Source organism: Anopheles darlingi, chromosome 3 (assembly GCF_943734745.1).
Source record: "Anopheles darlingi chromosome 3, idAnoDarlMG_H_01, whole genome shotgun sequence".
Lineage (NCBI taxonomy): Eukaryota > Metazoa > Arthropoda > Insecta > Diptera > Culicidae > Anopheles > Anopheles darlingi.
Genome location: NC_064875.1, coordinates 40,468,126 through 40,495,938, shown reverse-complemented (window position 1 = coordinate 40,495,938; position 27,813 = coordinate 40,468,126). Strand labels below are relative to the sequence as shown.

Here is a 27,813-nt window from a genome sequence, read left to right as displayed (position 1 = left end):
TATCAAAACACACCATTCGTTCAGGGGCAGGTCTTAATTCCAGGGACTAATCTGGCACTTGTTCCGGGGGGGGGGGGGGGGTGGTACCGGCGTGACGATGACTGCCATGTGTAACAGACCACTGGGTGCACTGTGTCCAGAGCACTGGGTGCACTGTGTCCAGAATGGGTGGTTGGATCACTGTTTGCGCTAGAACAACTTTTGTCATCGTTAACGGCATGTTACTGACACGCTGGAACCGATCCTTTTGCAAACGTCCGGTGACCCTGGAATACGTCAGTGAAACCAGGAGCAGTGAGAAGCTGCCACTAGCTACCACCAGCTACTACTGGTCACACAGGATTCGTGGGAATGCGGGGCACATCAAATTAAACAAAAGAATAGAAATGTTGGCGAGATACACTCCACGGATGGATGGTTCCGCGGACTAAACCGATCGAAGGGTTGGTTTGATTTGTGCCAATGCGACTGACCTTTGAAATGGGAGTTCTTCCTTTATGATGCTCAATATGGAATACACCCAGAGTGAAAACAGAAAGTATTCGACGAGTTGCACATTAGCTTTGCATGAGTCAATGGTCCTCGTGTGTACCAGCAATCAAGCACCTGGTGGAGTTTTCGAAATGGTCCAAGCATCTCGATAGTATGATGTGATTAAGGTCGTTAAGCCTTTTAACGAAATGATGAAGCACAATGGAAATAATCAATTTACAATCTTTAACATCTGGAAAAGATCGATTCGTTTGGGGATTGGTTTGATTCGTTTTGATATCATTGATTGGACTGATTTTAAATCTAACCTGTAGTAGAAAAGTGAGACGGTAAAATGCAAGAAAAGCCAAAAACACTTACGCATCGTCTATCTTTTTTTTAAGGTTTTCTTTGCTGAAACCATTCAACTTAACGTTTACGTATGAGTGTTATATTAAACTAAAACGTTTCAAGAATATTTGACCTATGTTTAAAGTACATTTGTCCAAAAATACACCCATAAATGTGGTATTAAGTTCAGTGAGAGGTGTCCTTAAAAATGCACTTTTCGTTGTCTCCATCGGTAGCGCCGTGCTGTATAATCTGACTTGTTCAAATCGATACTTTTTTCTGGTAGTCAACTCGATTTTTTTTTGTTAAATGTTCAATTTTTCCATTTTTAGTAGCACTTTAAAGATGAAAAAGTGATGGATTTTACGAGTTTGCTCTAACTCATAACACTCATGTTACATAATAATTGAAAAAAAGAAAACAAGTATCAACAAAATAGATTAAATCTTGACGGGGTCCTCTAGCATACGAGTATAGTGTACAGAAAAGGTGTTCGAAACGAAAGCCAGCAATTTTGAAAATCGTTTTAAAGTTATGGAAGCGAAATCTAGCGAGATATACATTTTTTTCCATTTTTACTTCAAATCAAACTTAATATGATACTTTTTATAAGGATCAGAAGGTCGTACAAAAATGTAAACATTTAATATTTAAGGACCACAATAAATACGATATGAACCAAAGGTTCGACTGTTTTGTACGCAAAAACTTTCTCCAAAAGTCTTCAACAAAACATCGTAATCATAGAAAGGTTACAACATCACAAAACCACTTTCTTTTGATAGTTTTAATTACTTTTATGTTTTATGTTTATGTTACCCTTAAATCGGATACGCTTCTGACAGGCTTTGCTAAACCATTTGGCAAGTTACACCTTTAATGACATCAGCTATAGACTCCAGTTCGGTTTGGTGTTAAATGTTTCGTAAAAGATCGCATTTCTCAAGCGTTCGTTAGTACGTCGGAACCGGGAACCGGGTTTTCCTAAGGCACCGCAAGTTGTGAGATTCATTTATCAAATCATACTTCGTCGAGTGAGTGAAAAACAAAACACTGCGATCGCTCCGCAACCAGATAGGCGAACAACCCACATCACTTCTACCACATCATCACGGCCCGGTCCTGTCTTACGGATCCATCCATCCCGGTCCTGTCTTGCGCTAGACGTTTCCGAGACTTTGCCGTTTCATTGCCGGAAGCCGGACCGAACCCAAGTTTTGGACCCACCACCCAGTACACCGTTTCGTGTGTTTAGTCGGTCGGCAGACGGCCATAAACGAGCATTATTTGTGTGTTTATCGTACCCCAGCACAGATACACAGGCATGGATCCTCTACCGAGATTGGCGGGTGGTAGGATCTTGAGTGCCGGAAGGAAGGTAGTCGTAGTCGGGATCCTGAAGGATAAACATCGGACAGGATGTTCCTATGGTTCCTATGCTCTCTATGCTCTCTTTTCCTCTCTCTTTCTCTCTCTCACACACACACACTATCTCTCTTTCACAATGTCCTTAGGGATGAAGATAATTGAAACAAAGAAAAACATCTTCCAAACATTTCCCATGCGGCTTCCTTTGAGCACCGAAGGCACGACGATAACGCTGTCTCGCTTTCACTCTTGTCTGTCCCAAGCTCCGGAGCTTCCAATGGCAGTGGCTCCCGGGTGCTTGCTGGTGGCTTCCATTCCATCCAAGAACCCATTGAGGTTCGCTCGCTTGCAAACAAACTGCGGCGCCTGGCGAACGAAACCTGCGCTAGGGGTTGAGGAGGAGAACGGAACGGGGGTTGTTGTTTCCCCCCGCAAGCAACCAACATCACCTTGCCCGGACCGTCTTCGAAACCACCTCGAATGCACGATGCTCGATCATTTCCGGTTCGAAGCGGCTCCCGCTCGGGGGGTTTTCAGAAAATTACTTATGCTCATCCTGCAACACCTTAAGACTCATCTCATGCCCTCTCTCTATCGCGCACTCGCATACACACACACAGACACACACTTTTTTATTAAGGCTGTCTTCTTTGAGCCTGCAAGATGAACGGCCACAGGATGACGATGGTTATTGCAAACTCCTTCCACCCAGTTTTACATCCATTTCATTTTCACCGCTTCGTTGCACCTTGGGTTTCCACGGTGGCCACACGGCACCGCGATGGTTTTGTAATAGCTTCCGAGCGGTGGTATACAAATGAGAAGATGATTACAGACAACGACCGGTGCTGGTGGCCGCGACCAACACAAGGCAAGCCCCTTCAAGCAGGTGCTTCAAGCACCATCCACCAAAGTCGCTCGCTGCTCACCGGTCGTTGCGCTTTCCTCGGTAATTTGGCGTACTTCCGGCGTAATCCGATTCCAGCATCGTCCGTGCGCGCATCCGTCGTCGCAACTCTCCTTTGACTGCTTCTTCGCATTCGCGGTTCGACTTTTTCGTCGAATTGACCGCTGCATCTTGGCCCATCGACGCGCTTGCTTTCGCGGATTTAGAAAGTAGAAAGCTTAAAAAACGAGAAAGAAAGAGAGAGGAGAGACAAAGAATTAGTAGTACTTTCGGTAGCGATTACGATTATCCACCCGTAGTTCCGTCAGCTCCGGTGTACGGAAGTCGCTCGATCAGAGTGATTTTCCGCTAAGGGCCGCATCATAAAATTGGGCAGCTTTGTGCGATTGTGTGTGTATGTTTTTGTTTTTGCTTTTGGAGTCCTATTCCCTTTTAGCTTTAAAGTATTTTTAAAATTTCGGCAAACAAGGAATGACACTGAATGGCATTCGCGAACCGGTTAAAACCGGTTCATAGTTCGTCCTTTCGGAAGCGAAGGAAAATCTTAAATCTCGAAAATCCCGGGCTGTTCAAGCTGGAGCTCACTGGATGCTCATTAGCCGCCACCAAATGGTTTGCTCATTAGGCGACCAACCGAAGCCGATGTTATCTGAGAAAGGCACCTATCTGAGGACAATTCTTCAAATTTCGCAGAGCACGGGCGTACCTTAATCTGTTAAACATTATGTGCTCCTCGGTTCGCCATTACCATCGTCGTCAGTATGTGTGTGAGTCGGTGGTCGCTTCATGCTCCATAATTGATATGCAGTCCCGGTGTCCGGACCACAACCACGTCACTAGCACACGCTTAATGATCCATTTCAGCCATTTTTCCCATGAATCCCTAATGTGGATCCCCATCTTCTGCTCACCTGGCTGGAGACGCACGCACCAGACGAGAAATAAAACCCCCCCTCTCGGTGTGACCACTTGCACGATCCGGATGAGCACGATGTCCAAGGCTGATAAGGCATTCTCGTGGACGTTGAATCCCTGTCTCTAGCCGGAGAGCGTAGGAAATGGAAACAAAAACGCGTCAGAAAGGCTCCAGCCAACTCCAGCTTATCGGTAGTAACAGCCATGACGGTCACTGGAATAGGGATTCCATTCATGCTTCCTCTTCCTCCTCCTCCATCACCTTCCTTTTCCGTTCGCTTATACCCTGGAGAACGCAAATAGCCACAGTCAGAGGCAAACAGGGAGGTTGAGCGTTCGCATCGTGTTCTGGATCCGTGGTTTTTCGCGGATCAAGTCAAAGCATGCCGGGGATCTAAATGCGACGCTAATCTGCGACTTATCCTTAGCAAGCGTATCCGTTACGACCCGGCTTTATCTTTTATTTAAACTCAATTCAAGCTCGCTGCTTTATTACGTACATCCATTGTACAACTGAAGCGAACGTAACCATTGAAAGCAGTCCCTAGGCACTTTAAAACCACTTTGCCATTTATTTCCTTTCCGCCAAATGAGTTATAGCAAGTCGGTGAAATGTCAGAACCTTAGAGCCTTAGAATACACGCCACCTGTAAGGCATGCAGCATGCTATTACAAATAAATCCTATCTTCAATTGAATTGAGCGTGTTAAAGCTCTGGCTCATATCATTTGACTACCTCTTTTCATAACCATCCCCTGCAGACTGATGCAATTTAAAAGAGAAAATGGTTCCTCCGGGATAAGCCACAGCCAGCAGAGTAGTGCACACAACGATCGTTTCGGTTTTACTCCAGCCTGCACTCTAGCCATCAGTAGGTGACTATCCGGCAGGAGCAGGAACATACTCCGTCCAGTTCGTCTTCGGTGCACTCGTGCAAGCTTTCAACCTAAGCTGGGACCAATCGGTCTGTAAGAGTTTTCCCCATTCACTCCAAACAGGTGTATGAACAATGCAGTGATTCGCTGTGCTGAAGTAGTTGTTGAAGCTTCCGCTACATCCTCGGCAATATCCGTGCCCGTGTCCATACACACCACATACGCTGCAGTCTTCCCCGAAGATGTGCTCGGATGCACCCGTATGGTGGTGTGTACTGTCTCTACCCTCCGCTATCTCTCACATTCTGTATTTGCATCATGCTGGAACTATGGGGCGTTGCAGAACCGTTCTTTGTTACAATGCGAAGAGGTACATCACATTCCCATTCATTATCAGCCGCAAGCCTCTTCACACTACTACCGGTCCCCGTCGTTCCATCGTTCGCTCGTGCGGAGAGTGGAATGATGGGACCACTTTTTCATTCGTCATTCCGCCAGTTCCGAAAGTTTACAATTGATCCCATCTCTTGCGAAAGCACTTGCCCTAGCGAATGTTTTGCTGTATTCCGTGGAGTTCTACAGAATACTGTTGCGTCTGGTTGCATGATCGGATTCAATACTCAGCTAATTACCGGTTAGCCCTATTTTGCTCATTATTGCGTCGCAGGTATGCACCAGTTCCAGTCATTTAAAACGAGGTGTATGGTCGGTTCCGTTGAGGTGTATGCCAGCGTTGGCCGTGCTCGGAACCGTCGGTATCGGACTACCGTCACTACGGCTTTATCCTGCTACCTCATCGCCTACCAGTTTATGCATGGTGGATCTTTTTATTCTTCTACACTGACTACGGGCACTTTCTATAGTTCGTCCGAGATCTCATTCTCTTGATGCATATGCATGAGTTTGAGCTTGTAACTCTTATAAAAGAGCGTGGATCAGCTTCTAATCCAGTAATCACGGTTCCGGCACCGGAAGCAACGTAACCTAAGTAACTCGCGTCCAAATTATATTCCATGTTCTATCCGGCAACTAAGCGAATACTAAGCGTATAGTTCGAAAACAAATGCGAACTTACCTCCGTGTGCCGAAACCCACCTGGACAGCGACAATTGACCGCTTCCCCATCCTTGCATGCATTCGTTTCGCACTTCGCACAGACGCCTCAATCAATTGGGACTTCGTAATTGAATTAAAACCCCCAGGCCCCAGTTTTGTATAACTTTTTGCCGTCTATATCGAAAGTTGGATTTGGCATAAACTTTCCGACACTCCATCCATCTACTCATCATCCACATTTTCCACTGCTAGCGAATTTGCTCGCACTGGAGCACTATGAAGTTGTTCAGGTTTGAAGTTGTGTTGTTGAAGTTGTTCAGGTTTGAAGTTCGTATCACGGGATGCGGGCGTCGGTTTAGTTCTAACGGCAGCCTTTACCAAGCACTCGGTGCTCGGTATCTGCTGCCACCGTGAACCTACCTTCTGTGGCACACTTTGATGCTTTCAACGCACACTACAAAGAGCCGCACTACCGCATCGCGGGCTGCTGGGCAATCCACTAATTTTCGTTTAGCCAACTAGGAGTCTCACAGCTAGCGGAAGCACATACACACACACACACTTGCGGTGCGTTACATCGCGATGGCTGATGCCTGATGTGGTACCGTATGGATTACAGTGCCGCAATTAATTAATTTTCATTCATTCTTGATCACCATCCGGTGCAGCGGCGAGGATGTAGCGAAGGCTTACGTTCCTTTATGCTAATCACCATGTGCATCGGATTAGGAGCCAATGGATGGTGCTGATGGATGTGGGTAAACCTGAACAAGTCACGGCATAATACGGTCTCGTTCGCCGTGGTTATCGCTTCGCTTTTCGAACAACTTCGTTAAACATCTCTTGCTGCTACCTCTCGAACGATGGATTTAATTTCGGTTGGATGAAATTGCCATTAATACTCGCGGGTAACGTTGTTTTAGCTACAAGCGTATCTTACTTTTAACTATAACTCTACCGTATAATTTGACGGAAACTTTCTCAATTTTGAAAACCAACGTTATGAAGTCTTACCGTTTGTTGCCACGCTGTCCCGTGCCTCTATATACACACTTAACGTTATAGGTCTTTGTCATGCAGTTCGAAGAACTACTTCACTAATTGATGTAAAACCATATACAGTATAATATTGTTATTGAACGAACGCTCTGTCATTTAAAGCATAATAACGTTATGCACGCTCTGTTAGTAGAATGCTTGATCAAAACGCAAGAGGATGCAAAGTGCCACTAAATCGTTGGAATTAAATTTAAATTAATAATTGGGAAATGAATCCTTGAATATTTTGTTTCTAGTAAAAACTATACGAAAATACTTTTAACTACTATTGAAACGCACCCACAAGTAATTCCTCAGACTATGCTCTTTTTAAGATAAATTGATAGTGGCAATGAGGTTAAGTTAGGTACTATATCCTAACTTAACGGTTTGCTATTGAAATCAACTCTTAAAGAATCTGCAAATCCTGATCCAGCAGTGCCAAAGAACCTTTCCTCGTCTAATTCATTTTGGATTGTCCAGCCCCACTGCTTATGATGTTTTGAAATCAACCGTATTAGGTCTAATAAAGGATTTCTGATACGTTCTCTCAACTGGAGTATGTTGCAGCATCATATTCCAACAAAATGCGATAACTTTCGGCCTTTTCACCATATTGTAATCGTCATGTAGAGGAACTTTCTAATGAAATAGCATCATTAGGCACAGTACTAGACCTTTTCGGAGGTTTAAAAGTTGATTCTATTACCTTTTCAACTGAAAGACGAGACTTCCCTGTAACTGTGTGCTGTCAAACGCAAGAAAAAAAACAACTTTAAAGATAAATGTTTCACTCATTTATCGAGACCTTAGTTTAGAAAGCTCGTTTGAAAGTAGTTAAATGTTGTCGGGTAAATATTTCATACCTTTCCAAGGGAATTAATGATTCTCAATTCCAAAACCAACTTTTGAAACCGTGCCTCCGTGCCTCAGAATATGATAAACCAGTAAGGTGCCCAACCAAATTCGAATCGTTCGAAACCGACTTTCCCCCCTTTGGTGCTAGCAACCTACCAATACAAAAGTGAACCTTCGAATAGTGCCCCCGAACTATATTTTGCTATTTGTTTGGTGTATCTTTGTGTAAGCCTGCTGGCATTCACATTCACAGAAGCTATTGCACACTCGCTACAGCTGCTCGAGAAGTTAATCTCTGTGACAGGCTCCATATGTCAGTCTAAGCGTTCCAGTCGCTCGACAGTGCAAGCTCACCAGCTCACTAATGATGCTGGATTTATCATAGTACACTTTGCCGGCTGGCTGTTACCGAGTGCCCATGAGAGCTTGTGCAGCCATTGTGATGCTGCTGTAGCAGGGGAATAGTAGGCTAGCACCATGCAGTCTTGTCTGATCTGAAACCGTAAAGAAAAACTAAACTCAACCATTGGAAAACATCACGTAGTAGTCAGAAGCACGCGATTTTCACACTAGCAGAGTAACCAAGCGTGGCTGCAATGTTGAAAAAAAAAATGCTTCAAACATTCAACAGTATTAGTAGTGTCAAAAGAAGCTAAAACGAAATGAATGTAGTTGGAGGAGCTGCCATCAAACTAATCTCCCGTTGGTGTAATTCAATGATAACCGGGCCTCGATGCCTGGGTGAACACGTACTAACCATTTGACCGTTAGTAGGACACCACGAATGGTATACCGAAAATGGTATGGTATGCATACCGTAACGGTAGTATGGCCACCACGACATTGGTAATAAAAAAAAACTGCCCCAGACCACCTTTTGAGGGCGAATGGATGGACCTCTATCGAGGCCTCTATCGAGCGAGCAGAAGGGCGTTCCCAGCATCCAAGTATTATCAGCCAATTATCAGCACAAAACGCAGATTTTTCATGTCCAATGCGCGGCCATCTTGAGGATATGGGGGGCGGCCATTGTCAACGTGTAATCATTCTCCTGGGTGTTGATAGTAGCATACACCCCGCGGCCCCGGTCCCATTTTCCATTTGTCTTGCGTCCCATTACGCGAAGGTACTAACGATTATGCTTCGAGCCGAGACATCGCACGGAATGCATAAATCTTTCCGTCGCCATCCCCGCGCCGGTCGCCGGTTCGTGCTTGTCACCTGCGTCCTGCTGGAGAGCTGCGTAACCTTTGCTTTGTACGAAGCACACACACACCGACAGACACCGAGACACAGAGGAACCGAAGTTCGATGTCAAGCGTGTGAGCATCATAGTGACAGTTACATGGTCTCGCTGGTCGTTCTGGGAGGTCGTCGGTCCCCAAGTTGGTCCCCCGGTCTTTGGGAAGGGAAAACGAGAAAGACAAACATACCATTGACGGCAGTGGTGGTGGCGATGGCATAGCAATCGTGGTGTCACGTTTAATGGTGGCGAACACGTCTTTTGGTGGATTCCAAAGTAGGCCGTGAGACCGGGCGCGAGTGAAGTTCATCGCTTCCGCACCGCTCGATGGTGGTCACAGGCAACGAAACGGCTGACTAGCTGACGACTGACGACGTTTTTCGCGCGCTTCTACTAATAATATTCCTTTCAGGTCGTTGTGTTCCCTCCGTAAGATGTGCATAAGTATTATTAAACTACCTCAATCATGCCCTCGTATGGCATCATGCGTGGTGCTCATCAGCTCACGAAGCATCAACAATCATCCCCTAAATTACAGCATCCCCTAGCGGGGCGTATCTCGAGACAGGGGGAATTGGTAGTAGAAGACACCCTGGCACCTGCGTCAACGACGACGACGCCCGATTGGTAAATTATGCAAACCCGGTGGAAATCGCATATCCTCCGGACGTTCCGTAGTGTGCCGTGCCTTGGTGCTGGCACCTGGAAGTGTGGCTTTCAAATCGGTGGCCAGGGAGTGGGATCGTTTCATCCATAATGCATCGGTCCTCACAATGAGATCCACGGGGGTAGTATCGACCATCGACCAACCGACGTGCAAGTCTCACGATTAACCGAACGCTCTCGGCAGCTTCTCCATATCACGGTGTCCGTTTGAACGGGGAATGCCACACTCACCGCGGTCGCCCCTCTCCCATCCCTGCATACATACATAACCGATTCCGAGGGCTCACTATCCCTTTAAGCTATTGTTTGGGTATAAATATGCGGCATTACTTACGCACCACCACCACCATGCCCAAGACGGTTCTACTTATGTGGTGGTTCTAGAGGTTCCTAGGGCCCTATCGGAGCCAGGCGATCTAAGGGCTCTGGCCCACCGACCGGTCGACCACACGGGAATCATGGTCGAAGACGAAGACCTTCATGATCTCGCGCGGCTGGGCGTTAGTTGCCCGGTTTCCGATAATTTATAACACTTTATCTCACTCTCGGCCTCGCACGAGACTTGGGGCCATTACTTCCACCGAACCGTCTTCCACCGAGGATTATTCCAACTCATTTGATATTTATTTATTTCCACATTAAACACACACAGAAACACATACGCACACACATTGCGAGTCTAATATCCAACATATATTAGAGCGTAGGGCGTGGTGGGCGTTTGGGATTCGCTCAATGATAATGAGAGCCTCTCCTACTCCCCCCCATTGTCTGACTGACTGACTGACCCTTTGACCTATGTATCCGCCCCATCACCCACGGTGGTGGAACCGAAATGGATTTTTCGCCAAGCCTTCGGTCATCTTTTTGCTTGTTTGCTGGTCGATTGTTAAGTTTGTGGTGAAAGAATGCGATTCGAATTCTTAAACTTGCTCCTTCTTGCTTGCTTTGCTCAGAAAACCCGGAACGGACGGACGGTGTGGCCAAGGTGTCGCTTGGCAGTCCAAGCGTCCCTCCCTCCCCCCCAGGAACTCGGTTGCGGTCTATTTCCGGCGTGAAAAAGGATCGGGAGAAGAATTTGGAAAGTTAGTTTTGGTTCTTTCTCCTCATTGTTTGCCGGCGACGTGGATGTGGTGGGTGAATGAAGAAATTAATGATTTTGTTTATCCAACCCAAAAAACCAAACCAAACTTTGCGCATCCTTCGTGTGAGGCGTGCGAGTTCCGGTTGGTTCTGTGTATGTTTGTGTTTGTGGTAGAGTGACGAATGTTCTTGGAAGGGGAAGAAGTGATATTATTCGAAAAAAGACAACAACCTGTCAGGAAGATGCTTCTATTGTACAGGATGTGCCATGTTTAGGTGTCACTAAAGTAAAATGCAATTAAAAGTAATTGTGCAAATTTAACCATCCAATCGTTTTATTTTAATGCTACATATTTCAGAAATGTAGTGTTTCAATTTGGTATGGTATCTGTCGACTTATAGTATTTGTACATACGTATTATGCTACCGTCGCAGCTTGCGCGCACCATATCGCTAGAATTTTACTCAAAACTTTTGACAACTTAAATTAAATAGTTTTCGGTCCATTAGTGCCTTTTCGATGGTAGCATGTAACCCCATAGAAAGAAGGATTCGGTAAAGCCAAACTTTCCGCAAACAACATGTCCTGTTCGTCTTTGATTTCTGAAACGGAATGGCAAATTTTCCTGGAACCAATGTGACCAGTCTTCCTACAACTCGGTAGCATGCGAAAGGGAAAAAATCTCTAACTTTCGTAAAACATACACTTTCCCTGTTGGTAATTGTGTTGTAGTTTATCAATCGGAATGTCATTTTACCTGTTCATGATAAAACTTCTCAAACTATGACATTTGACGCTTTTGAAAGTTTTCTGTTAATGGTACCAGAAAGTACTAATCTAAGAAAAAAAATTATACATAAAGTCAATCATTTTGTTTGTTGTGAATGTTCCAAAATATGGGTGAAATCAGCACAGTCGTCATTACAGAACAACCGCTTTTTGCTTATGTTGAAATAAACTCGCTTTTGCCGTACCGTGCTCATTTCTTTCAATATGCTTTGGCTTTAACATCATCTCTAGGCATCTTGTATATTTAATTTAAGAAAATTCTTGATTAGACCTCGCACACCATCCATGCATGGAGCGGATTGAAAACAAGTTACGATGTATTATAAACTAATCGTAAGCTTTTTTGTGTAGAAACTACCTGATTGATGCATGTTTTAAACATGTTTCCACCTATTCTGGGACACACTGTAGAACCAGCATGCCAGTTGCCGCGCCTTTGTTACCAGCTGCAGTGGCCAAACGAGTGAGTCCCGAAACCTGTTGGCATCGTTCCAGGCTAATGAACAGTCAACTCGAACTGACCGCATGAGCACTGTCATGTCAACCATGTGGTGGGCAAACAATAAGTTCTCGCCTTGGAATTTGCAAATTGAAACGATGCAGCTGCTATGCGTTGTCGTGTTGAACGCGTAGTAGCACTCAGCCAGTTAATTCCAAATGAAAATCTCACAATACCTATAGATACGAAATGCAAGTGGTCGGAACATACTATTCCGGTACAAATGGAAAGACGCTGCGATAGTTTCAAGCAGTATCCACACATCAGATGCACAACAGAGCACCTAATCGGCAATGCCTGTTCCGCATACCTTCCAGGTAAAAGGTACTGCACTGACGACGATCAGCAATTGCACCAAAGGCTCCAAAACGACGCCTGTCGGGGAATGCGGGTGGTGTAACGGAGGTGGTAGGAGTGGTTGGCATTTTCTAATTATGCTCGAGCTCTAAAAACTATGCTATTCAATTTTGCTGCCGAGGGAACGAATTTTATCAGCATCATCCCGATGAATGGGAACCGTTCTAGCACCCGCATCTTGAGTACCAGAGCATCCGCAGTGCCGTCGGAGCTCAACTCGAGGTAAACGAGCTTTTAATAAATCGCTTCACCGCACTGGCATGGCTTGAAGTGTATGTATGTATGTTTGAATGGGACGTGCATGAAAGAGGCTAGCAGCCAGTGGAACCTACGCCTGAATGAAGACAGATGAGATGTGACGTTGCTTAAGGACCTGGTCCTATGAACAACTAATAGAGAAAATGAAGAGCATTAGAGTGTGCTACTGTTTTACTCACTGGAGTGTCGAAAGTGTCCTTTTGAGGCACTAAAAAACACGATAAGCAATTACACCATGGGTTTGTACTATAGTAAAAGATTTACTGATCACTTATAGGTCAAGAAACAAAACCGCGCAATGGATCAAATACATGCCGTTAGCTTATTTCCACTGAACTTCATATTTGTTGAAACCTTGAAGCACAATAAGCCAGGTATTATGTCTTTTTTATATCCCGAATGTCACTTGCTAATATTATTAACGATAACTACTTTATCCGCCATGGGGACTTCTGGTTAATTGAAATCCGTCAGAAACATGCACAAGTTGTAAGACTTTTTTTGTCTAAAACAGGGGGTATTTAAAGCCTCTTCGGTAAAATGATACTTCGGAATAGTCTATCAATTTCTAAATCTAAATCAATGCGATACCTTTCACTTTCAGCTGAGCTCGATCCGTCTCTGTGGTCAACCGAAACATCTCCTTTTGTCTCGTAAATCAAAATTAATGTATGATTTAGTCGTATGTAATGAACATTGCATTGTGTGAACCAGATTTAATCAGTTTGAAAAAAAATGCATAGCTTCAATTCTACATTAGGGGTTAGTAATAAATTTTTTTATCAAAATATTGTAGTGTACCTATTTAACAATTGATTGACATCTGCACATTGATAAATGTAGATCAATGTGATAAATGCTTGTAAACCGAGCTATTAAACAAAGTCCGCGTGCAGGAAATTAAGGAAAGGACGGTAATTTTACCGGTCCATAATTATCACAAAATCGGTTCTAAAATATATCAAAATCACTCCACTAATAATTCGGAGTTAAATGAGTCCCTATTACAGCAATACCCCAACTTCACGTAAGGCACAGGCGAGGCCATCAATGAAAATCAATAGAAAGTAAATTATTCCCTCACAAAATGTACCATGGTATGGATTGCACGAAACAGCTCGGTAACGCTAGTTGCAATGGTATGTGTTCGCTTCCCATCGAACCCTCGCTTCTGTTTACCGTGGGTTCGTGGAGCTCGTACATTCGCTCTCACCTGCTGCAACTGATGTGCCCGGGGAAATTATAAACTTTTCACATAAATTAGTGAACCATGCCAGGCAGATCCGATTAGGTACCATGCTACCCCTGCTACTGGTGTGATGTGCTGGTGAAGCCGTGCAGCAGAAACAGTTGAGAAACCAGGAGAGAGCAGCAGCAGTTCGAGCGAAGTCTGTAATCAATCGTGAATCGCGCCACGAGTCCTGCTGCCTGCCTGCTTGCCAGACGGTAGACGATGCAATGTTCAGTTGGATAATCCTTTAAAGCGAGTTATGATGATGATCGCACTCGAACTCGCGCTCGAACTCTCACCTCACAACTCGGTGACAACCCCCAAGGGAGCCATCGGTGTATTGCTGCTGGTTGGATGATAATAAGGTGGTTTCCATTCCGCACTTTTTGCTCGCTTGCATGATTAATGATTGTGAGGCCAGGTGAGGTAAGATGAGGTGATGCAGGTACCTGATATCGGCATGCAACAGCCATGTTGAGATACTTCTTTGCAGTCAGCCACGTGATGGCAAAAAGTGCAACAGGATTATGATGTGAAGGGTTTTCTATCATTTCAACTCATTAAATACTCCACTTCACTTGTATGTTGCTCTTTACCTCGCTGGTCTGTTGATGATGATGTTCTCTAGCTGATTGAATTGGAAAAGTTTTTTTCCTTTCATCCAACGGTGTGGTGGTGCAACTTGGAGTTATATGTTAGTGCGCGAAGGTGATGAATGGCGACCGCGATGCGACCGTTGCTTTCGCTTTTGTTTACTGTGTGTTTGGTAGAGTGAAGTAAAGTGAGGCAACAATTCGGTCTAAGCTTTTACCGGAAACAGCTACACTGAAACCAGCAAAGCTCATAGAATAACCACCAGAGCATAAGTGTATTATGTTTCTGGTTCGGATCGCAAACGTTAGAGACATGCGGTAATTTCTTGTTTGTCACTTCTATATCCATAGAGTGACACAAACAAACTAACACAAATTGTTGTCTTTGAAGGGTGGTTTTGCTTCTCTACAATTAAAAAATTACCAAAAAAGCTCGCTTTTCAAAAGTGCGACTCAAAAGTAAAAGTGACGCCTCGCACCCCATTAGAAACGAAATGGTACGCACTTTTTTTTCCAAAGACAAGCTAAAAGTGACAGTTCATAATTGCCAAACGGATAAATTTGTAACTTTACTAGAAACCACAGATAAAAAGGAATTCACCATGTTTTATGACCGATTAAACTATCTTTTTAACAGATACTCCTAGATTTGTGGTAGCAACAAAAAAAAACTACCAAACTAGAACTAATGTGTTTTCTAACAGAACCAAAAGCTAAGTGCGTTTCAAAGACAAACTAGTGTTTATACTACGTATATCCCCTTACAATCTTTAGGTATACCAACATACATATACAACAGAAAATCCACAATAATCTACACTGTTGCACTCAACCTACAAACCCATGCTTTAATTTGATTTTACTAACAGGACGAATACTTTTCTCTTTGAATAGATACGACAATTCAAAAACGAAGTGCGTACTCTTGCCACACCCTGCTCTATGTATATACGAGCTGCTCTTTTTTATGCGGCTTTTTTCTGGAGAATCAGGTGAAATTTTCACCCCACCAAGTTCCGTTGAATAAAAGCACAGTCAAGTGAAAAAATGCTCCTAGCACCTAATATGCTTTTTTGACACTTTTTGAATTTGTAGTAGACCAAACATCAGCAGCGATTGCGACCGATGATGATGCAACGAATAGAATTCCATGGTCTACTACGAACTCATTCAAAAGCGCATGGAACTTTTTTTTCATTTAACCGTGTTTTAATTAACCTGAACTGTGTCGGATGCAAATTTCTCGCGAATCTCAGAATGCGAATGTATGTACTAATGAAACATATCGTTTCATACGGTTCGCTTGACTCTGCCTCGGCTACTGCAGTCGTTTGTTTATAATTTACCATATACCGTATGCGCGAACACGTTTGCTAATATCTCGTTTTCAACCATCTCCTTCCCTATTTTGCAGCAGCAGTCAGATCCAAGGTCGAGCTGAAACCTGATGCACCTGATCACCACCGGAGACCGATAGCCGCCGCATCAGTCGGCGTCGTACGCGTCCTGCGTCCACCCTTGGCCACCACCACCATCGTTCGCTTCTTCGCTCTCGATGGCATCGATCGCTGACGGTGTTAACGAGCGGACATTATAGTAGTTGCAGTACCATCAGCAGCAGCCACCACCACCACCACCACCACCGTCGTTCGCTCGTCCAAGCACGGCACGACCCATCATGGATTTCCACAAACCGCTACCACCCCGACCACCAAGCCTAACGGCTGCCCTCTCCAAGGCGAACGGTACGTGCTCTCTTTCTCTTTCTTTCTTTCACGTGTGTGTGTGTTCTGGGCATCTCCTTTTTCGGTTCATTGGCCCGGTCGGCCTGCCTCACTGGGCATTGGGCATCGGAGCGTGCCGAAATTGTTTAATCCTGTTCCAGCCAGTTGTGGGCCCAAGTCACGCCAATTGAACCATTATTGCATTCCATGAGTCTGTATCTTGACACGACGAGCACGCGTGCAGGGCGGCCGTCTGGCCTGCTGATCACTGGTCACCTCGAGCGTCTGATTATGTTAGCATCAGTGCCTGGAGTGACTCGATGTTACCCATTTGATGGGTTCTCGAACGACATTTTTCATCACCCCGTTATGAGTGCTTGTTAATGATGAATTGAATTGCAAAAAAGATAAACCTTTTGCTGCAGCAAAGCCAATGTGTGCTCATCAAAAAGACAACTCTCAATTCGGGCCCATGGCTTGGTGGTGGGTTGCTTTTGGTGCCCCTTTCGTCTCATAAAGTATGTAGCAACCGAAAGCAGCTTTCAACAACCGTCAGATTACCATATCCAGCGCATGATATTATCTTGAAAAACTAAAACTAATTCATTCGCGCGCTCTCTATCTCTATCTCTCTTATTCTTTCCCTCTCTTTCATTCTTTCTTTGTCTTTATCATGCTGCTCCCGTCTAATGCCGTTCAATATGCGACATGCGCCGCGACCGTGACGCGCCATCAAACACGCTTGGAATCCATCATCTCTACCACGTCATCGTCCTCATCATCATCATCATCATCGTCTTCGCCAACATCATTATCGTATCACAGATGTGTACGATTATATATTCATCGACAGCGGAAGCCCCGATTCGTACCTGAGTGCCGACGTCGGTAGCATCGTTAATGAGACGTTTCTCAACGTCTCATCGCGTGCCCTCGAGAATGCGACCGATCTGGGGCCGGCCGGGATCGGGCTCAACGGTACCGACACCGTTGAACCGCTGGCCGACGTGATCGTGATGGCGGTCACCTCGCTCGTGCTCGGACTGATGATCCTAGTGACCGTGATAGGTAAGTTGATGGTAAAATGCAATCATTTTTCTTCCCATCTAGTCATCCAGGCCACCGCTACCTCAAAACAATATTCGCACCAAAAGCGACATAGTAGGACAACGCGAATAGCGTGCCAAAAAAAACGCGATACCAGGCGCCTCCATCGTGCACCGGATACAGCAATGGTGAACTCTTTGGTGTTTGCATTACTTTTGAGCTGTGAGTGTATGTGTGTGTGTCTCTCTGTATGTCAAGCATCGTGAAACAAAGTCAAATCTGCGGAATTCAACACGCAAATGAAGCTTCATGCTTTTTGTTGTTGTTGTTTTTTGTTGAAACTACAACAAACGATTACAGCGTACCCGGAACACTCTCGCGAACAAAGCATCAGCAACAAAACAGCGTGAATTTAAGCTGACAATCGGTGCCGGATCAAGGACGGTTCTGCGTCTAGCTACACTTCACTTCACAGCACTCCACCGGACCGGGTGCTCAAGCGAACTCATTTCATCATTCATCAAACGGGAATCGCGTCGCGTATTTGATCTCGCGCACTCAATGTGTCTAGTGCACAGAGTGCGAAAGAACGGTGCACCCATGCTTATCTGCTGCTCTGCTTCTTGCGTCTGACGCAATTTCGGTGGATCGCCCGGAAACGAACGCCCGCTAAAAAACGAACCGCATTTCAGTGGTTTTGTTAAAATAAAAGTTGAAGGAAAAAAAAACCCAAAATAAACGCGATATGCAAACGACTGGTGTGCGGGCTCGCTGGGTGAATGCTCGAGAAGAAAGCAAACTCGAGGGCTCACGGGTCTTAACACAATGCCATGCGCTTCATTTCCGGGGTACCACACCGGGCATCATTACCGTGGAAATGCAGCAGTGTGCAGCCCATCGTGGCCTCAGTATCACCACTGACGCCCAACCGTCCGGCACGATCCTGCCATTTTAGCTTCCGTTTGCATTTTTAATTGCAAAACGTAACCATCGAGAACGCCATCGCGGTTACTATTCGACTGCAGCACCGACAGCACCAGCAGCATTGGTTGCCAGATAGATCTTTACAGGCCAGGCCATCCTTTTCCGCTTCGAAATACCAAATGCAACCCAACAGTAGCTAACCCGGTTCTCATTTTATACCTCTCTTTCTCTCTTTCTGTCTCTCTCTCTCTCTCTCTCACTGTGTCGCAGGAAACGTTTTCGTAATAGCTGCCATCATTTTAGAGCGTAATTTACAAAATGTAGCTAATTATCTGGTCGCATCGTTGGCCGTCGCGGACCTGTTCGTCGCGTGTCTGGTGATGCCGCTGGGAGCCGTGTACGAGGTAATTGTTGTTGCGCACCCTTAAAACTATTTAGCGGTACCGGTACCACGGGAACAAACCGGGATAAACCGGTGGCGTGTTTGACTTCCTGCCCTGGATGAGAAAACGGATTTTCTTTCTCAACAAGCAAAAGCTAGCACGCGATGGCCAGCACAGGATGATGGCTGTGCTGCTCGAGATGCCGCTGCTTCCGTTTGCTTCTTTCGTTTACTTTTACGTGAGGACCCCTAATTGTGGCCTTCATTCCGCAACAGGTAGGTACAATACGGCCAATGTCGCTGGAGCTGGGTAGCAGCAGAATGATTATGCGACACTCGAGATACAGCAGAGGAAGATCGCGCTGCTAGCCAATTGATTTCCTTCATTAAGGATGCAAGCGAGGTAGATCATTTCCCCTTTTTTTACGGAAATAGTTACCAGTCCCGGAAGCGGCAATAGCTTCCTTCCTTGCAGCAAGGACGCTCTGCATAATTACAGGGGTTCAGCGGTAGAAGAAGAAACAATGCAGTGGTTGCCAAGATAGATTCACTTACACCGGTGTCCTCACTAGATCGCAATTTGATGATACCAGCTCTCCCTCTCGCTCTCTCTTTCTCTCACTCTCTCTCTCTCTCTCTTTCTCTCTCTCCATTTCACTTGCAAATTGCTGAATTCCAGATAAGTCGGGGTTGGATTCTTGGTCCAGAGCTGTGTGATATTTGGACATCGTGCGATGTGCTGTGCTGTACCGCGTCCATTCTCCATCTCGTAGCCATAGCAACGGACAGGTAACGATTTGCGATGTCAAAGCCGTCGGTGCCCGAATACCCGAACGCTGGTTTTAAACATCGCCACCGCCGTCGATTTTCACCCGTAGGTACTGGGCAGTAACCAACATCGACTACATCCACTCGCGGACGAGCCGCCGGGTGTTTACGATGATCTTTCTCGTCTGGTTCGCGTCGGTCATTGTGTCGCTGGCGCCACAGTTTGGCTGGAAGGATCCCGAGTACCTGGAGCGGATAGAGCAGCAGAAGTGCATGGTTTCGCAGAACATTGCCTACCAGGTGAGCGGGTACCAGCGGTTTGGTAGTGGTGGTGGTGGTGGTCGTGGTAATGGTATCCCTGCGGTTAACTTGTACCCAAAATCATTTCCGGCCATTTCCGTGCAGGTGTTTGCGACGTGCTGCACGTTCTACGTGCCCCTCTTCGTCATCCTAGTGCTGTACTGGAAGATCTACCAAACGGCCCGGCGGAGGATACACCGGCGGGCACCCAAGCTTCCTGCCACCCCGAACAGTAGCAACCAGGTAACGCACACAAAGCACCTTGCTCCTCTATTATCTTTTGCACCTTTCGCTCTCTCACACAAACACACACTCTAATGTTATTCGCGTCATCACGAAACGCTCAGGAGGAAACACCAAAGCCCAAGTCCAAGATACGATTTCATCTGAAGAAGAAGTTTACGAATCCGAGCAAATCGGCCGTTTCGTCGCTCGGACTGGTCGAGGGCAACTCGACCAACACGGTCAACACGGTCGAGGATACGGAGGACAGCGCGAACCACCAGACGGACGGCCGGAAGCCCGGCCTGGAGACGACATTCAGCGGGGACGAGGTACGTATTGCAACCACGGGGGGGGGGGGGGGGGGGGGGCGAGAGGGGGACTGGATCACTGGTTAGCGCGTTCGGTTCATTAAAATTCAACAAGCCACTCCACTGCTCTCGTCCGGGGTGTCGAAGGATTTCCCTCTCAAGGAAGCTCTTTCCGGGTTTTCCAAGACCGACACATTACCGGATGAACCTCGGGGGTGGAACGGGGAGCGGGCGCACACTTATCCGGAAACGCTTTCTATTTGCGTTTGCATAATTACTACTGCATACTACTTATCTGGTTTAACCGCTCGAACGAAGGACTCCTCGGAAGGAGAATGCAAACAAAAAAAAAACTCTGGGAATGAAGAGGTCACACCTCCCCCGGTGTCCGTTGGTGCGGAAAACGGCATCCCGGTTTTGTCGTCCTGCGCCGTTTGTGATTGAACCTTTCGATGGGCGTTGAGGGTGTTCCTACACGTCGCAGACAATGTCCGATTCGAGATCGACGATCGCAACGAAATGTTCATAGCAGGCGTATAACCTTTAATCCGCTGTTTTTTATGTCGAAAATAAGATTTGTTTTTAGTAGAAAGCAAAACCATAAATTTATTCACAGTATTTTTCCTCACTAGCTACACCTTTTTCCCATCTTTTGGGCTATTTGTGTAGACCATGCGTGAAGAATTCTTCGTTTTGTGAGGTTGTGTTAAACCACTTGTCAAGCCATTTTCAGGAATTTCCAATCGAAGTGATTAACTTGTTTAAGGGGGGGCTTCGGTATTTTATTTTATTTCTTCCCATTTACTTTTTACATTTTTTATGAGTGCTTATTCTTTCAAGAGTACTGTAGCCCCGTTGAGTTTTTATAAAAAATGTCAGTACTTTTTTTAAAATAATTTTTTAATTTTGTAAAGTACCGCTTTTTGAGGCAATATCGAAAAAAGCAGCACTATTTCAACTTCAAAAATCTGCCAAAAATCGAAAAATGGGAAATTTCACAAAAACTCGACGGGGCTACCTGGATAAACTAATATTCTAACAAAAGAATATTGATTTGTCTATTTCTGATGACCCGGCACGTGGCTATGATGGGCACCGCAAAAAGTACATTTTTGCAAACTTGCCTTTCTAGATTGGATGCCATGAACGTAGTTTTGATCAAATCTTCCCCAAAATAAAACCAAATATTCTTGAAAAGTTGTAGTTTTATGTGACATACACTTTTTTTTTCTGGTGCTGGGCGGGAAACCTTCATAGGCACCGTTAGGAGGGCGAGAGCTCCTAACCGGTAGTGTGGGATTTCCGGTCTCTGAGGAGTCCGGACCTACCCACTAAAACCCTCCCTGCCAATGCCTTGAGCCCCCTTCGGATCACCTACTCGGTATTACCTTCGAAGGGGAGGCTGGACATGGTAGTCCCACTCGTACCCATGTGGGTACGCTCGCTAAAAACTGCACTCACGACTAGGCCAGTCTAACCGTTGGAGGTTTGCTGGCGCCGTGGATTTCTCCTTTGCTCCTCTTGCCACTCTGAGCAAGCGCGGGTCATCGATGATTTTGCAAACGCACTGACTGCATCAAATGCAGCAGGGGATGCGCACATTAGCGACACCACGTTTCCTGCTGTCGCATCTGAGCCTAACATGAGGTTCATACGCCTCCTTTCCTCCTCGAACCTCGGACAGGACACTAAGACATGCTCGGGCGAATCTTCTGTGTCCTTGCAATGTGACATACACTTGAAAAAATTAAGTTGAATGGTTTTTTCATTAAAAATCGCCAAAAATAAGCCATTTTTGGACCCGAAATAACCAAAGCCCCCCCTTAATGTAAAGCACGGTGCAATTTGATTAGTTGTTAATGCTAGCGATGCTCATTAACAGTTTCTTCAGGCGTCCAAAGCGATTCGGTTTTGAGGAACAAGTTGATGGTTCACCGGGAGCTATTAACGTTTTTTTTATACGATGGATTCTCAAAGTATATTCACAGTTCAACTCCAGTCACCAGACAAGATGCAGGAACGACCTTTGTTTTGGTCTAGAAAGCTAAATTTCGCATGAGTTTTGACGACATTCCACGATAGGTGTTCGTTCAATTCATGTGTTACCCATTATTCCCTTTTTTTAACCACTTCCATGGCCCTTAAACGTTTGGAAACGGTTAGTTTAGTAATTTTTCGCGATTCGACATCATCCTTATCCAAAAGAGCCTACAAATCATGTTCCTCAATTTTTCTGGGTCGATTTTCACGCTCCTCGTCACTCAAGTCAATATGGCCATTTTTGAACTGTCAAAAATAGTCTCTGCATGTAATTTCTTTTATGGGATTCGGCAACCGGTTTGTTCAAATTAAAGCAAATGAAGTTGATCTTCCCGCATATGCTCTTTTTCTGGCACAACACTAGACAACATTATGCAAGGAAAAGTGACAATTTTTTGCATGGAATCACTAGTTTACGTAACACTTTATTTTAAGTTATCACTTGTTGAACCTCAGTATGACAGGTCGATAAAAGCTCAATTTGCACGATAAACCCATCCATAAGCAAACAGCGGATTTAAGGTTTTACACCTGGTACTTTAAGAAAAAAGTGTGTATATATATAATTATGGATGGGAGATGAAGGTTTAAGTTTTAAAAAATAGAATCTATTTATTTGTTAATCGTTTCAAATAAGAACGGGATTAGAATTGAAGGTTGGAACACTCTGAAGGCTGGAACAAGACTGAAGATTGGCTGACCATCCGGACTGGACACACCGGGATGCACCATCGTGGCGGCCACGTGACGCGGGGCCGCTCCGGTTTCGTTGCTCGTGGGAACCGCGGCGTCAATGTTGTGTCTTGGCTTGTGTCCGCTCCGGTTTCGTCGCTGCATCGATGTGGCGGGTTGGCGTGTGACCGCTCCGGTTTCGTCGCTGGGAGCCGTCGCTGCGTCGGCACATGTGTAGGCTGACCTTGGAACCGCTGTGTCGATGTGGCGACTTGGCTTATGCGTCGGCACATAACTTTATGCGTCGGCACATAACTTCCCCCCTGTTAGATTGGAGCGTCTCGATCCAATTCTGGTTTTACCGTAATGGTGACTTTTCTTCGTAGGTTGTTAATTTTTACAATGAGGCACCATGCAGTTATGATAATTGCCATGCTTATTATGGTAAAACTTGTAGCCTGATGAGCAATTATGGTCCTGTTGGTTTTTGTTAATTCACGGATTTTGTCCCTGTTGCTGATGTGGAGGTACGTTGTGTTTTGGAAGGCATCCAGGTGAATTTTCTTGGTCTCTATTTGGATTGAGTTAAGTGGTATGATATTCGGTTGCTCTTCAGATTGCATCTGTTTGTTTTCGTATTTAATGCCGTTGACGGACACTGTGCAATTTCTGAAGCCTACTAGAAATGTACCACTAAGGTTTCTGTTGCCAAATTCGCATGTGTTTTCCAGGATTGCTGTTTCAGCGTTCTTTATAAGTATCCCGTAGTTTTCTATATTCGCGACTTCCATATTATTGTCGTGGTGTGTCGTGACACATCTACTGGGATTGGCTCGTAGCAATTGGTGTTCACATTGGTTGCCTGTGATATTTTGTAGGTCGGTTAATTTTAGGATGTATTCTTTTTCGATTCTGTTGAATTTGCCGACCAGGTATGATTCCTGTTTGTTGATGACAACATATTTCGATAGTGTTTGTATTACTGCCTGATTCTTAGGGATTGGCTCGATTCTTAGCAAGGAGTAGTTTCCGTTTCTCAGTTTCGGTATTTTTACCAACAATTGTATCTCTTGACCTTTATGAATTGCTCTTGGCTCCAAATATTGGTATGCTTGGTCATAGCTGCTTATTTGAATGCCTTCTTTTACTAGTATGTTTATAATGAAGTCCATTTCGGACGGGAAAAGTAATGCTTTTGACAGCATTCCTAGTTTTGCTAGCTGCACCGATTCGAATATTATGTTCATTTGTTCTCTAACATTGTCGAGGCCAAAAATGACGTTATGTAGATGGAGTTTTTGTTGAAGTGCGTTAAGATCGTTGGTGTAAAATCCAGACTGTCGGATGAAATCATGGATTTCTTTCGCTTGACTTCTTGCTGCTTGTGTTATGTTGTTTATGCGTTTTTCAAATTCTTCGTTGATGGTGATTTGTACGTTATTTCCGATTATTAATTTGTTAGTAGATTCGCGTAACGCATCGAATTTGTCAGTTATTTCTAGATAGTCGTTATGATCTAAATTTCCTGTGATTGCCTTGACAACTGATCCTAAGATATCAATAGATCTTTTGGATTTTGTGGCTATTGGTTTAAAGTTTAGGAACATCGAATATGTTTGATCGTATCTATGTTTCAGGATATTTCTGATGTCTGACAATTGGTTGTACTCTTGCGGAATGTCCGAATGATTTCTAATTGTATCCAATTTTTCATCTAACTCGAAAATGATCGTTTTGTATTGCTTTACTACTGCTTCGTACTTGTTTATGTTGATTTTGTGGGTTACAAGGTGGTAATCCTCAATAATTCGTGCGTTTCCTAGTGTCATGGCGAACATTCCAGGGTTTTTACTTAGGTCCTGAATGTCGAGATGGGAACTTTTGATTTCTTTACATAACATTAAAGATACTAAAAGTAGTATTGTTTTCATCTTTGTTCTCCTTTACTTTATCCTAAAATGAGATAATTAAGTAAAATGAATTGTTGAGTGTTAGACTATAAAAAGAGTGAGGTGAAATCATTTATAACCTTGGTATTTTTCTTTTACGCTTAAGCTTAGATTTGTGAATTTTCCTGTTTTTGTCATCGATTATTTGAATATTTTTGTTTTCTTTGACTTTTGCTTCCTTATAACGTTCTTGGTGTTTTAAGTTATTTCTATTTCTGATAAAGACGGTCTCGTCTGTGTCAAATTGTTGGGGATCTTCTCTATTCTTGTTGGTTTTTTCTAACTCCTTGATTTTCCTGATTTTTGTTTGTTCGTAGAATTTTTTGTAAAATTTCTCTTTCTTTTCGATTCGTTCGTCTAGATTCTCTGGAATCGATTCTTCGTTGCGGAAGCCTAAGAAAAGTTCTTTTGGGGTTACATTTGTTTGCGAGTGTATAGAATCATTATAGATAGCTATTGCCAGGTTGATCTTCCCGGTTTCAGAGAGGTCTTTTGTGGATTCTTTGTTGCTCAGGATGTTATGTAGTTCTCTAAGGGTTCTATGTACGATTTCTACTGTTCCGTTTGATGTTGATTGACCTACACTTGTGTAGTGGTATTGTATGTCGCGGTCTTCTAGAAATTCCTTGACCATTGAAGAGGTGAAAGAGGCTTCTTGATCCATAATTAATAAAGAAGGTTTGCCAATGTTTGCTAGGTAATATGTAATGGCATTGATGATATGAACTGTGTTACGAGTTCTTATTGGTATCGAAGTTGCTAATCTTGAGAATTTGTCACAAAATGTGAGGTAGTGTTTCTCTTTGATTATGAATATGTCCATGTGAACGATTTCTAATGGTTTGGATGGGGTTTCCGTACCTAAAAATTTCAGTTTATAAGGGTGTCGTTCATATTTAGATTTTTGACATAGTTTGCATAGATTGATGACTTTAGTAATTTTTGATTTCATTTTTGGGAAAAAATATTTTAGTGAAATATGTTTCTGTGTTTCTACAATTCCTCTGTGGTTGGAATTATGTTTAGTTTGAATAATCTGATCCTGTTCGTCATCTTCGGAGATGTCAATAAGTATTTTTTCTGTCCATAGGATTTTGATAGATTTTGCTCGTGAAAAGTAATTTTTGTAAATAATTTGAAGAGTTTGCAACATTTCTTTGCTACAATACAATCCATTAACGTGATTTGGAGATGTTTCTTCTTTGAGGATGTTTATTAACACACCAGGACTGAATACAAGTCTTTTGATAGTTGTCCTATGATAATTTGGAAAAATTGTTTCAAATTGACGACTATCCTCGTGTGATTTTATTAAGACAAGTTGATGTCGAAATTCGTTGAGGGGTTTTAGGGTACTTTTAATAAAATCATTATCATCGGTATCAGCACTGTGTTGTGTCATATCATCATCAGTTGAATTGTTATTTATTTCAAGGGTTTCGGATGATGTTAGTGTGTTAGTGGTTAGTTGGGTTAGCGGGTTAGTGATTAGTTGGTTATCCGGCATGCGTGAAAGTGCATCAGCATTGTTATTTAGTATGCCTTTTTTGTAGGTTATATCGAATTCAAATTCTTCAAGTGTTAGTTTCCAATTAAGTAATTTTCTGTTGAGATCATTTTTCTGTCTCAACCAGACAAGTGGTTTGTGGTCCGTTCTGATATCGAATTTTCTTCCGTATAAGTAAGGTCTAAAATGTTTAGTTGACCAGATTATGGCTAAAAGTTCTTTTTCCGTAGCGGAGTATCGGCACTCTGTTTCGTTTAATGTTCTTGAAGCGTAGCAAATTGGGTGCTCCTTTCCATCTTCGAATTTTTGAGAAAGTACCGCTCCTAATGCAAAGTCACTTGCATCTGTTTCTAAAATGAACTTTTTCTCAAAGTCGGGGTATTTAAGAATGGGATCTGTTGTTAGTAATGTCTTGCATTCTTCGAAGCATGTTATGAATTCGTTATCGTGTATTATTCTAGCATCTTTTTTTAAGCATTTTGTTAGTGGTTTGGTTAATTTTGCGAAGTCTTTAATAAATTTTCGGTAATACCCGAGAATTCCGAGGAATCCTTTTATTTGTTTGGCGGTTTTTGGAATGGGCCAGTTAAGAATTTTGTCGATTTTGTTAGGGTTAGGTTTGATTCCATTTTCCGTTACAATGTGTCCAAGAAATTCGCATTCACGTTGAAGAAATTCGCATTTATCCAGTTGTATCTTTAGATTTGCTTTTGTTAGTTTTTTCAGCACTTTGTCGAGATTTTCCAAATGTTGTTGTAATGAGCTGCCGAAAATAATTATGTCGTCTAGATAGACTAGGCAACATGAACCGATTAGTTCATTCAGAATGCTGTTCATAGCTCTTTGGAAGGTTGCCGGGGCGTTTTTTAGTCCGAAAGGCATTCTGATAAATTCGAAATGACCTTTGTTGGAACTAAAAGCTGTTTTTGGTCTATCTTTCTCATCGACTTCTATCTGGTGAAATCCAGATTTCAAATCGAGAGTGGTGAAGTACATGCTTCTTCCGAGTCTATCAAGGATTTCATCGATGTTGGGTATGGGAAATTTGTCATCGATAGTTTTCTCGTTCAGCTTTCTGTAATCTATGACAACACGCCATTTTTTGGTTCCGCTTGCGTCGGTTTTCTTCGGAACGACCCAAATAGGTGATGTCCATGGTGAGATTGAGTGTTGAATAATGCCATCTGTTAGCATTTGTTCTATTTGTTTGTCGACCTCTGCTTTATGTATTTGTGGATAGCGATATGTTTTAGTGTGAATTGGGATGTCATCCTTTGTGTTAATTGTGTGTTTTATGTTAGTTGTGCATGACAATTTTTCGTTAGTTTTTTGGATAACGTTAGAATATTTTTTCAACACTGAAAGTAGTTTGGTTTTTTCCTGATCGTGTAAGTGTTTTATTCTGATT

The 27,813-nt window shown here is 43.9% G+C and overlaps 1 protein-coding gene across 1 annotated transcript in view; it reads left to right on the top strand.

The window, feature by feature from the left end:
• LOC125955990 (5-hydroxytryptamine receptor-like) overlaps window positions 1-27,813 on the top strand; it is a 78,838-nt gene that overhangs the window by 35,987 nt on the left and 15,038 nt on the right. The window contains exons 3-9 of the mRNA XM_049687381.1: window positions 15,974-16,304; window positions 17,109-17,351; window positions 18,525-18,658; window positions 19,316-19,425; window positions 19,515-19,704; window positions 19,810-19,947; window positions 20,052-20,258. Coding sequence (XP_049543338.1) covers window positions 16,238-16,304; window positions 17,109-17,351; window positions 18,525-18,658; window positions 19,316-19,425; window positions 19,515-19,704; window positions 19,810-19,947; window positions 20,052-20,258 — 1,089 coding nt within the window. The 5' untranslated portion in view covers window positions 15,974-16,237. The remainder of the gene's footprint in view (window positions 1-15,973; window positions 16,305-17,108; window positions 17,352-18,524; window positions 18,659-19,315; window positions 19,426-19,514; window positions 19,705-19,809; window positions 19,948-20,051; window positions 20,259-27,813) is intronic.